Below are 12,526 nucleotides of genomic sequence, written 5' to 3' on the forward strand. Positions count from 1 at the left end.
TACACTTAAATCCAACATCCATTTTAATGCTGACATACAAAATACATGTATGATAAACAATTGATATCGCCTCAGTATTCAAATGACTTGCCTAAAAAAAAGGCTATAAACTTGGCATATCATGAACTCTTTATGTACATGTATTTTGTCTTTAAAATATATTATGTTTATTATCGCAGTAAAAATGGGAATACTTGCTACATGTATAACATTCCTAACTCTTTATATACAGATGTTTTGTCTAGTCTTTTATGTTCCTAATGCACATCTTTCTTGATGGACATGAAAAATGTTAACAACTTTACATCAGCATTTAATGGAATTAATTTCTCATTATTACTACCACACTAAATTATGATCGTGCAGTTGCCAAGTTGCCCCCCTTGCCATAAACATGTAAAAGATTGATTGCATTAGTGTTGGCATAGAAACATAGTTTGATTACTCCCACTTTGACTCTGTTGGTATGGTGACCTGGAATAACTGCAAATTTGCAAAGGAAAAAAGCAAGGGATCATTTGCACACCTCTCAGTTTCATCTAGACTGTCAACATCTCCAAGGTCCTCATGACTTTCTTGAGAACATGTAATTCAATTTACAATTAGATTTTTTTTAATGAATGTGTACACTTGTTTTGTGTACATAAGGTGATTATCAACAAAATTGTTGCACGCACTGTACTTCTACATTTACATGTATGTAACACACCTCTTTAATACTACCAAACTCTTAGTATACTTTGCTGGTCCAAGTACTTCTTAAATCATCATTAAAAAAAAGCTTGAAAATATGATCAGACATTTTTTTTCTACATGGAGTCTGAGGTCATTTCAAAACATACATGTACCTTTAAACATGCTTTGTAATTGTATGGATCATGCAAATAGATATTGCAAATTAAGATCTGATCACAACAAGTGGTTTCTTTTGCTGTCCTGAGTATTTTGATAAATTTTGTTTAATCTGCTCGGTGAAAATAGCCAAGCAAAATCAAAAACAAAAAGAAACAGGTAATCAATAACTTCTTGTTGCTTCAACCTGCTTTGACTCCATTATGTCTATCACTTCCAGCTTGCAAATCAAATACATGTAGTAGAAGCAACAGGAATATTTTCCTCATCCTCATGTTTCTAGAACCAGGAGGAGAAATTCAAGAGGATGAAAACACGGAAAGAGAAGGGCCTCATCATCAGCTCCATCTCGTTGAAGTTTTATTTCCATCTCTGGTCGGCCGCATGCCACGGGGCATGCGCATTGGCAGGTGGGCTTACGTTACTCTGACGCAACCGCCTCCCCTCTACTCCACACATCTCGACTAGGAGCATCATCACTGGTGAGATGCGTGTCCTGAGAGAAGCAAGCCGTACCATGACTCATAGAAATGAGGCACAGAGTAGGGGGAATCAAACATCACCGTCAGGGTTTCTTGTTGATTTTAGATGCGACATACATGTACATGTACATGAAAAATCATTTGCTGAATCATGTTATTCGCACATTCAATTTACTACAATCATTAAGATTTATTACTGTTCATCCATTCTTCTGTTTTAAACATGTATTCTTATTTATTACCAAGAGTGAAAAGCAGAAACTATCAATAAATATTGAATTGTAAACTCTAAATGAGTGCAAACTATACATTTACATGTACATGAACAACATGACCATACTGCCTATTAAGTTTTGCCACTATTCCAATTAAATGAAGAGTCAAAATTTAGATGGTAGCCATTAAAACTGACTTTTTAATACCCACACTTATACAACATGACAGCATGTATAAATAAACCCCCAAATACTGCAGAAAGAATGCTATGGCAAGACCAGAAACTGAAGAGAAAAAAAATCAGGCATACATAATTCATCAATCCCATGACCTGCCTATCATTAATATCTTCAGAGCCTCCACTGATGAATACATTATAATGAATCCTAATATGTCGCCATGGATACAATAATCACCCCGTGGAATAGATCTGTGTGCCGGGTAACCACCAGAACTCAGAGTAAAAAAATTCTTTATTTGGCCTTAGCACAGAAAGTTAGATTTTTGCTTCAGTTGGCTGGGGAAAAAAATCACATAACACTATCCAAGCAGCCCCCCCCCCCAAAAAAAAAAAAATAATAATAATAATAAAAAATAAATGAATGAAAACATTATACTGACATACAGTCAATTTGCCATCAATGTGTATGGTTATTTTGTAAATGAGTGATTTGATGTTTTCTTAATAAATCATTCAAAATATTATAGTAGACCTGTGTCGGTCTACATCATATTATGGGGGTATAGGCCTAATTATTCAGAATATATTAATTATTGTTGTGTTTTTAATGAAATGAAATTAAATCTAGATAAAATATTGTATCTACAGTACATGTAGTTTGTGCAGGCCCAAACAATCAATTTTTTTTGTTTATATTCCCCAAATGACTGGACTTTAACATGTGCTATGATCTACATGTAAAAGAATGGAAATATTTAAAGCTTTAATTATTCATTCACAGAGCCCCTTTATAATACTTCCTATTGATAAGGTAGTCAGGAAACTGATGTACCACTTCTCTACTCAGCCATGACATGGAATGCATAGAATGCTATGTGAATTTCACAGTGCATTCTTCAGGGTTGAAGAGGTGTGTTTACAATGTCTGTTTTACATGTACAGTACTGGAGATATTCAATAAGCTCCATGGACTTCTCTTAATCACAGATTAAACAAAATGGACAGTTAATAGGGGTTACAATCCCATCAGTTGATTCCAGTCGAGTAACAACAAGCAAACTTTTTCAAACTTTAATTTTTTTTTGTACAATACTAGAAATAGAGATTTAATTTAATAAATAGTTACTCTATAGAAACCAGCATAACTGGAGTTTCAACAAGCAGACCCATAGTAGGCCTACATTTACTGTATACAAGTAAGCTCTACTGCTCTCATGTAAGTTTCACTGTAAATCACATGCACTGTATTATCTAAAGGACAATGTACAAACAGTCTGCCAACATGCAGGTAGGCCTACATGTATTTGTCAATTATGCAATATTCATTCACGATCAACTGTGAAATATACTATGTTTCCACATTCAATTTCAGCAATGTATAGTCAATGCCTCAAAGAGAAAAATAAATCATTGAATACTGGAAGTCTTTAGCTGGGATTTCCTCCTTCTGTTTTCCTTTGACATGCATGTTTTTCCTGAACAGGGGAAAACTAGTGACACAGATTTACATGTATGTAGTTTAACTACAAACATCTGTGTCAGTACAGTAGAACGAATATTAAAGTATGCACTACAAATGGAACATGTATACTGTTGTGTTGATTTTTAATATTTTAATTAATTTTGATTAATTAATTGTATTAATTTTCTTTCAATTATTGTTATATACATGTAGGCCTTTTACATATTTGAAAATATTGTTTCAGTGGTGTTATAGCTACAGTGGACGGCAGTGGTCGGCCCAACTGGCAGAGAAGAAATAAACCTGTTTGCAAAATCACAAGATTTTTTTTTTTCACTACAATTGTTATATCAAAATGTTTGAAGACTGAAAATGTGAAAGATAAATAGTTTGAAACTCTCAAAGTACGTACAAAAATTACAAAATTTAATTTCTTTGGCAAAAAAATTAAGGTTCAAACTTTTCATATTTATTAGGCCAATCCAAAATGACACCAGTCACTCTGCTTTCATGTACAATGTACATTTGCACCTTTACAGACAAACAAAATGAAGTGGGTGGTTATTGGGCATCCACCCTGGTTAATTTTCTTATTACTCTCATATGATTTGTTCTTTCTCCACATAACACATCATTTTATGTGATTCTTAAAATATCAAATGTAAATATAAAATCCAGATCTTGATCTTCTTGGCCGAGAAGGAAATTCAGAGTTTACAAAGTTTATCTATAGAAGCAGAAGGAACATACTGTACGTGTATAAGGTCAAGAAGTACAGCAATAAATCTTGCTCAGGAGACAAAGCTAACAATCAATGCATGGACTCTGGAACCTGAAACTAATACAATAATGAAAATAAAGCTAATAAAATTAGAAACTGAGCAAATGTACTCATGCATCCCTTGGCTTTAATATTTTGTACTTCATGTGAGCACAGCAGAGCGGCATTCGGTCTACATGTAGATTCATTTCTTCTTAAAACAAAAAGATAATATTACAGTAAAGCCCCTATCAAAAGACCATTTCCACATTTATTCTGTAAGTTGCGCTGTGGCTATATCTTACCAATTCTAAAAAAAAAGAACTCTTACTACTATACATTTATTCTATCAATGAATCACCAAAGAACATTTGGCATCTTTTTTTTTTGTTTCCTTTTTTTTTTTGGGGGGGGGGGGTTATTTTTAAAAGCAAAGGTTGTATAATAGAAACTGCTTCAACTGTGTGAAAGCACACACTATTCTGACACTTGGTTCTTCAATAACCAAGTACACAACATACATGTAGGCCGGCAGCTACAAAGAGTTTTCAATCTGGAACTGGCTCTACCTCTCAAGCTGCAAGTGGAGAAGGTGGTCAGAGTAGGTGTCTGGATGTATGTATACATGTATTAGAAATTCATGGTTTACTGTCACAGCTTTTATTGAATATGGATATTGATTATTGTGTGAAAGGACTGAATACCCCTGTGGTAGGTTCAGTGCCTCTTGGCTATTATCTCAGTCGCCACAATACTGGAGCATGTTGGCACCATATGACACTGTTTATTGGGGTCGCTCCAAATCAATAGGAATATATCTTCTGATTTGATTATACGCTCTTCAAAGCATCCTCAACTTTGAGATCATCCGACACTTTATTAAATATAATTCTAAGCTCAAGAAAGTAGCACAGCAGAAGGGTATAAGATTTACTTTTTTCAGTTTCAACAATATCTAATAACTATTTCTGTTGAGGTTAAGCTAGGTCATCCACGGTTTGATAAACATCACTGGCAAGTGAACTTGCATGTTTTTTATGATTTCCTAGTTTTACAGGCACCAATCTTCATCTTGCATTTGACTTTGTTTTTCAAATCACTAGCATAATGCATGTTCTAATAATAATACCTTTTAGAAATATACCAGTATATCGATCATTCCTGGTTCCAGGAGATTGATTCCACAATGTAGGAATCGGTTCTAGAAACAACTGCCTTACCAAAGGCAACTGCGCAGACTTTATTCCAAACCTCAAAGTTACATGCTAGTACAGCACTACTGAGGTCACTGCACTTAACTCCTCATTTTCAAACTTTAAATGCAATAGAGATCTCCTTTTTAAAGTGCCAATGAAATGTTTATGAAGACTCACCTTAGCCTCACCCAAACCAAGCTCAAGACTCTCAAGGGACTTCTCGATGATATCAGTCTTTTCCTCCACCAGGTTGGAATCACCTGGTTGGTCTTTCTTGAGCATCTTGAGGCTCTGGTAGAGGCTGTTAAGGATGTCATTATGTTCATTCTTGAGCTGTTCCAGACCCTTGATCACCTCCCTGGTGCCTGTGATGATCTGCTCCTGGGACAGGTTCTGCTGACCTCCGCTGCTGTTGTTGGGAGTGGAAGGCTTCGACCCAGACATTGCGGTGATGCTGATGGCGAGACTTGATCAAGAAGGAGCCAGGGGATGGGAGGTGACGGGGGTAAAGCCCCAACTGGTCCGTTTGGTACTACTCCTCTTGTGTCAGAGATTGGTAGTTATAGCCACTTTGAAGATACAAATGAACAGTCTAATGCTAAACAAACAGGCACTAGTGATTTTCTGTAGATTGGAAAGTAAGTTTGAAAAAAAGACAAGAATAAAACATAATGTTGGCAAACATACAATAAATGTTCTATACTGAAAATTAGTCATGAAAATTACATTAAGTCTTCAACACAAAGAAGGGTAGTTAACATTATCTGACAAACATTCCAGATTAGTGTGGCTGACAAAGAGCATAATATCAATTTTGATTGATACTGGTACATTTGATGTTTTGCATTGAATGAGAGATAACAACAATATACATTTGTTTAATGCATTTGACATGTAAAACTAGAATTGCCACACTCTCTACAGTGTAGTTCAAAAATTGTTATATAGCTTGGGAAATTTTTAAGTCAAAGTGGCATCTCTTTCTCCATTTGGATATAAACTGCAAGTAAATAAAATTAGAAAGAACCCCTATCAGTCAATAGCAGACAAAGGTCAGTACTGAACCAGAGATGCAAAGTTCAAAGACCATCAATGTATGAGATTTTAGGCAGGGAGCCATGACTGGAAGTAAGATCACCAGTCGTTGAGTACAATGTGTATGGGGATATGCTGTGATGTAGATATGAGGGAAAAGATTTTGATGGATGAGCAACAACCCTTGATGAGGGAGTCTTCCTATAACAAATACACAATTCTTAATAATATGATAATAATAATAAAAACAACAATAATAATTATGATAAATTGGACTTGTATCATGCCATATCCATTCTGTACAATGCTCAAGAGGCTTAATGTAGTTGGTATAGATCTGCCAACTAAAAATATTTCTAGTTCTCTACGTATCTGGTTTGGAGAACGGCAGTATAAGAGGCAGACTTTGGGAAAGAGCAGCATCAAAACACATCCCTTTTAACAAAATGATTGCTTGATTTGAAGTAATTTGTTTACAAATGTTAAATTTTTTATTTTTTATTTATTGACTGCACTTTTGCAGCCAGCAGGTGATCAAAAAGACAGCATATACCTACACTGTACACTACTACACATGAACCCTCCATGTTGGATTTATTTAGTGTGTTAATACAGACTCCCGGGATACCTCAACAACCTGTCAAACACAGCCATCAAACAATGAACAAATACAGCATATGGCAGAGCGTGGTCAAAGATTAGTGCAATCAACATGCTCCATGATGATCCATTATCTTATTAGAGATTTAATCTATTTTAGCTTGGTACAAGGTCAGACAAGTGCATGCAGATCCCTGTAATACACAAGCCAATATAGAGCATATAGGCCTAATGGCAAACCCATGTACCAAAATCCATACGAGAAAGGATATCTCATGCAGTTAACTCGTACGGATGGGCACAAAAAGAATTTGCCATTACAGTACATGTAAATACATTGTTTAAAACTGAACTTGTAGTTGTAGTATCATCTTTTCAAATTTCTTAGACATCCTTAAAATGCATGTGTACAGGGATGCACTTAAAATTGATTTAAAAAATAAAACAGTTACGTTCAATGGAGCCTATAAAAGGCAGATATTTTTTTAAGCAGTACTGTCTGAAAAATGGCATCCCACTTTACAGCAAAAAGGCAAAAAAGAAAAGAAATGGGGGGGGGGGTCATGAAATGCAAACTTTATCACATTTCTCCAACAGTAAAACCATATCCCAAAGAAAGACACAATTTACAATTTAAATTTCAGGAACCTAGCAACATAATCTTAAAAGGTTTCCTGTCATCTTATGAGGATTCCACTTCCCAGGAGAGCAACCAATGAAATACATGTACATCGATCAAAGATTTGATACAAGAATTTCTTTTTAGTCCTACATACATGGCTAATAATGTTCCATTCCCAAAATGCCAATAGTACGTAAATCCTACTACAAGTTTATTCTTCTAGGTCTAAACTTATGGATGCAGAATACTTGGGATTTCCTGCAATCCAAGAAATATCATAATCACATCTTCATGTATAGTAAGACAATTGTACATGTACATCATGTATGCAATCCATGTATACCTCTTGTCATATTCAACACAGAAATTATTTTTTGTTTTAGCCTTAAAAATCACAAAAGGAACATTATCATCATTATTTGCAATTGTTGCTAATTCATGTTGGTATGATCTGTTTTCAAATAGCAAATAGGCTTCAGAAAATTTATTTTAATCATTAGAGAAAAAAATTGTAAAAAGCATAACATTGAAAATTTCATCAAAATCGGATAAAAAATAAAGTCATGACATTTCTAAGTTTTGTTTATTTTGCACACAAGTTTTATGCACAACTCGGTGACATGTATGAAAATAATAGTCGATTATCACAATTTCTTGTTTTTTATTGCTTGAATTAAAAAAAATATTTCAATTTTTACAGATTTATCATTAATGACCAACTTGACTGAACCATAAAATGCTAAAACAATGGTAGCCCCACCCATTCAGGGAGGAATTAACTAGGCCCGTTTCGAGTACACGCCCGGTCAAGTCAGTGCACGTGTACTAAATTCCATGGCCGTGTACACGGTAGCATCTGTATAAAACTTGCGTGGGAGTTGTAAACAAGTGAACAATTATTTAATTGAACACAATTCTATTACCATGCTCACAGCCTCACATTAATTCTAAGATCTCAGACGCTGCACAAGTTTTAATCACTAAAATTCCACTTTTATACCTGTACCCACCCTTGAAGTTCTGTAAGACTGTATTTTCGCAAGAAGCCACGGCGCTCACATTTTTTAATGAATGAAATCTGTCTTAGGCCGGCCTGGAGCGTTCACTAAGTTTACATACAATGCAGTGACGATATGATTGATAAAACTATCTATGAGCTTTTTGCCGCGCCTTAATAACTACTACTGATTTCTATTGCCCAAAAATGAAACCATGTGTAATTATGATGCCTATTCGCCATTAATTTGAACTTTATTTTGATACTTATTCGAGTCTCACTCGTCTGTTCGTGCTGAGATAATTTATGCACAATGAATTCATGAATGGAATTTATCGTCATTGATCGCGCATGTGCATTGTGCTTTAATCAAACCAGGTCGAAATTGGTCCGAAAGGAAAATCATGACGCGATCAACGTAAAATAAATCTTGCTTTCATTAACAATATTTCTTATTATGACCATAGAACATCATTTAATCGTAATATTTTAGCAATAATTTGCAAATGATAATCATTAATTTTAATTTAGAGCTTGATGTTATTCAATTCAATTCAATTAGTATTTCGTTTCCATTTTTAATGACGGACATCACGAATTCCGTAACGAGTGATGGGTGCACTTGTCTAAAAAAAATTATATCATGTCAGGATTGATTTTCAAACATCGTCGTTGCAGAAACCTTTTTCACGATCGTAATATCACCATAAAATACAATTTTACATGACAAAGCAGAGAAAATTTTGTTTGATATTTTTTTCCATCAATTTGAAGCTTGTTTGTGCCCAACTCCGTATTAGAATTCATGAATGGAAAAATTATGTCATCAATCGCGCATGCGCAATGTGCTTCTTTATCTCGGATACGTCTGGAGTACTTCCATATTCCAACATAACATAACTTTGCTGACATTACCAATATTTTTAGTATGGCCATAGAATTTTATTAAATCGTAATAATTTAACAATAATTCACATACACTAATCATTCATATAAATTTAGAGCTCAATTTGAGACATTCGTATTTATTTCGGTCGAGTCAGTGCTCTGCAATTATCCTGAATCCCACTTGATTCTACCTTCCATATTATTTTATTTCAAACGTGTTGTCATCTGCAAATATCATTGTTTTAGATATTTTGGGAAGAATTCTGCTTGGATATCTTTTTTTAGTTGTTGTTTTGTGATCATAGAAAATACAGACAATCTTTATTGCTCTGCATCCGGCCGTTTGTGCAATGCTTAACCCGGCCCTCAGCGCATTTCAGCGCAGTCATGACGGAGTAAAAAAAAAATTGACTTGATTTTCTCGCCTTCAAATTTCGATGCATCGACGTTCAATCAAATTAAAGCTGTATACAAAATAATCGATATGGCTTAGGCCTAACGCAAGTTATAATGTTATGTAACATAACTGGCTCTCGGTGTTTACTGTACACGACCGAAAAACAGGCCGTGTACACGTGCATCAAAAATGGACTTTCAAAACGGGCCTAGAATTAACCTACATGTATGTTTCACAGGACAATGAGTAAACGAGAATATTTCATATATTATAATGAAATACATATATGCATAATAGTGAGTAGGTACGTCATCAATCCGATGAGAGCCACATGGGGTTTAATTCCTAGGCTTACGACCTTACGTATACAAGATTCCTGTACCGGCTGCACAGAAACGTTGGTAGCTCTAACAGAGTATTAAAAGAAGGCCCAGCGAAATCTTTTGGACTGTGATGTTAAACATTGATCAACGATGTAAATAAGGCATTGTTGTGACATCAGGCATCGCTGCGACATTACTGATTGTAACAGGGGCTCTGTTAGAGCATTGCTATCGCTTACAATGTTTCTGTGCAGCCAGCACTGGTTACTTGATTTAACAGAATAGAAATAAAAATAGAAATGCAATATCAGTCTATGGCATAGTTGTTTTACATAGCTACCGGTACATCAGATATCAGCAATACCAAAATAAAATGACTTTTTTGCGTTTTAACAAGTTTACAGGAGTCATCTCCCAACTGTTTTTGCGAAGGATGACACCAATCTTTCATGATTCGTCTTCATCAGAAAAACGTGAGCAATGTGAGTAATGAAGAAGAAGGAACCTCATCCAAGGCTTAAGAAGACTGAAAGGGGGTAATTCAATGATTATGGAAACACTGCATTCAGTCACTGCAAACAAGTATATTAATTTCTTGCATTATTCATTCTATCAATCAAATCTTGCAGTATTTCCCTGATGGCTCTGGAAAACCCAGCCAGTAATACAACACTTAAAGGAAACCAAAATACAAGGAGAGAACCCATCTTTTCAGAAAGAATAAAATGAGAGGAGCAATCTAAAACTTGTTTCATCAAAATTGGTTGAATAGAATAAGCAAGTTATGGACGTTTAAAATGTCTTGTAATTTCTATGGGGATCCTCAAATTAGCAAACATGCTCCAAATGCCTGATTTTGTGGACAACTCTCCATTTGTTTTGTACACAAATTTTCAAATTTTCCCCTTTATTACATACATGTATCTCACATTATCTCCTGACCTGAGGTGTGAATTATATTTACCCATGACATAGGTGACGCTCAGAAGGCAAGATGCAATGTGAAAGATAATGGGGAAAATATGAAAATTTGTGTACAAAACAAATAGTGTTGTCCACAAAATCTGTGATTCTGAAGCATAGTGGCCAATTTGAGGATCCCCATAGAAAGTACAACAAGATTTTTTTAACGTTCATAATTTGCTTATTTCACACCCGATTTTAATGAAACTTGTTTTAAATTATTCCTCTCATTTTACTCTTTCCAATAAGATTGCTTCTCTTCTTGGGTTTTGGTATCCTTTAACTCATAAAAGCAGCCTGAAAGGGTTGCTGTCCCAATGATAGAAAGGGTTAAGATGAACTATGCATTGTGCTACCTGTAATTCATCAGAGTGGAATCATTTACAATTTATTGAAATTTTCAATTTCTTACATTTGGCATTTCCGCAGGTGAATGGATGTATAAAGCAGAAAGTGTTACAATCACAATGATTAATACACAACTAGTTTGTACTTGTTAATCATCAAAGCAAAGAGTAATTTTGTTACAAAGATTTAAAAAATATCCTTATTTTCATACAAATCTCATAATTTTTCTGTCATGTTGATTGTTCTTTCTTCTTTTAAATGACTTTCTTGTGAAAAAGATTACAGGATATCATCTATCATCAACTCAGCTTCTCAAATAACATTCCCGTTTCAGAAAGTGTAAATTTGTAACAAATTTATATGAATCTTTTAGCATACAAAATGAACATGCAGTTCAAAGTATTAATTCACAAAATTGAGCAACTGCTTTCATAATTATTCAGCAGAAGCTTCAGGTTTGCATAATTATAGATTTCACAAAAAAAAATATGACTGTGCTTGTATTTCTCATGGAACACTGCTTTCAGAGCATGTTACACTACTTACCATTTATTGATACTCCAGTTGTATAAGTCCATTTTACATGTATTTCCAATTACTTGAGTTCCATTTGGTTTTCTCTTTTTATGACATCATTACAAAATATTATAATACTAATAGGTTGACCAAACAAGCCATAGTGCACTCCTCACGAGATATGTGTAGCTGTCACATTCTGAAGGCTTTCTTGAATTAGAATAATTGCAACATATCCATGTTCACCCATGAGCTCAGGGATGCTAAACATCCCAACTTCTGCACGATGATGAGAATAAGTGATGCCTTCCCACCCACCATCTATGCTCCTACTATGACTCGGTGCCAGGAACGGCGCTCACCCTCTCTCTTGCTCTCACAACGTGTGTGCATTAATTGTGTGTGCATGAATTAGATGTATGTGTGGGGATATGATTCTTTGCTGCTGCGTTGGAGCGTTGGTGTTGTGTGTATTCTACCAGTGTGTCTGTGAGCGACAGTGTGTGTGTGTGGGGAGCAATCCTGTCATGAAATCAACCTCTGCGTTTCGTTTCGCATGCTGAATCAGAGTGCCTCTTTGCCGATTCTGAATTTCCAATAACCTGCCTCTCTCTGTCTCTATCTCTGCTCCGAGAGAGAGATGAGAGATGCAAGGAGTAGCTAAGCAGCAGCCAACTTCCTCATCACT

The 12,526-nt window shown here is 35.1% G+C and overlaps 1 protein-coding gene across 1 annotated transcript; it reads right to left on the reverse strand.

The window, feature by feature from the left end:
* Window positions 1–2,821: 2,821 nt before the first annotated feature.
* Window positions 2,822–12,198, reverse strand: LOC129265899 (kinesin light chain-like). The gene is made up of 2 exons (XM_054903812.2): window positions 11,869–12,198; window positions 2,822–5,773 (listed from the first exon to the last, which is right to left on the reverse strand). The coding sequence occupies exon 2, from the start codon at window positions 5,591–5,593 to the stop codon at window positions 5,219–5,221; it is 375 nt and encodes a 124-aa protein (XP_054759787.1). The 5' UTR covers window positions 5,594–5,773; window positions 11,869–12,198; the 3' UTR covers window positions 2,822–5,218.
* Between the last annotated feature and the right edge of the window lie 328 nt (window positions 12,199–12,526).

This window comes from Lytechinus pictus, chromosome 7 (assembly GCF_037042905.1).
Source record: "Lytechinus pictus isolate F3 Inbred chromosome 7, Lp3.0, whole genome shotgun sequence".
Taxonomy (NCBI): Eukaryota; Metazoa; Echinodermata; class Echinoidea; order Temnopleuroida; family Toxopneustidae; genus Lytechinus; species Lytechinus pictus.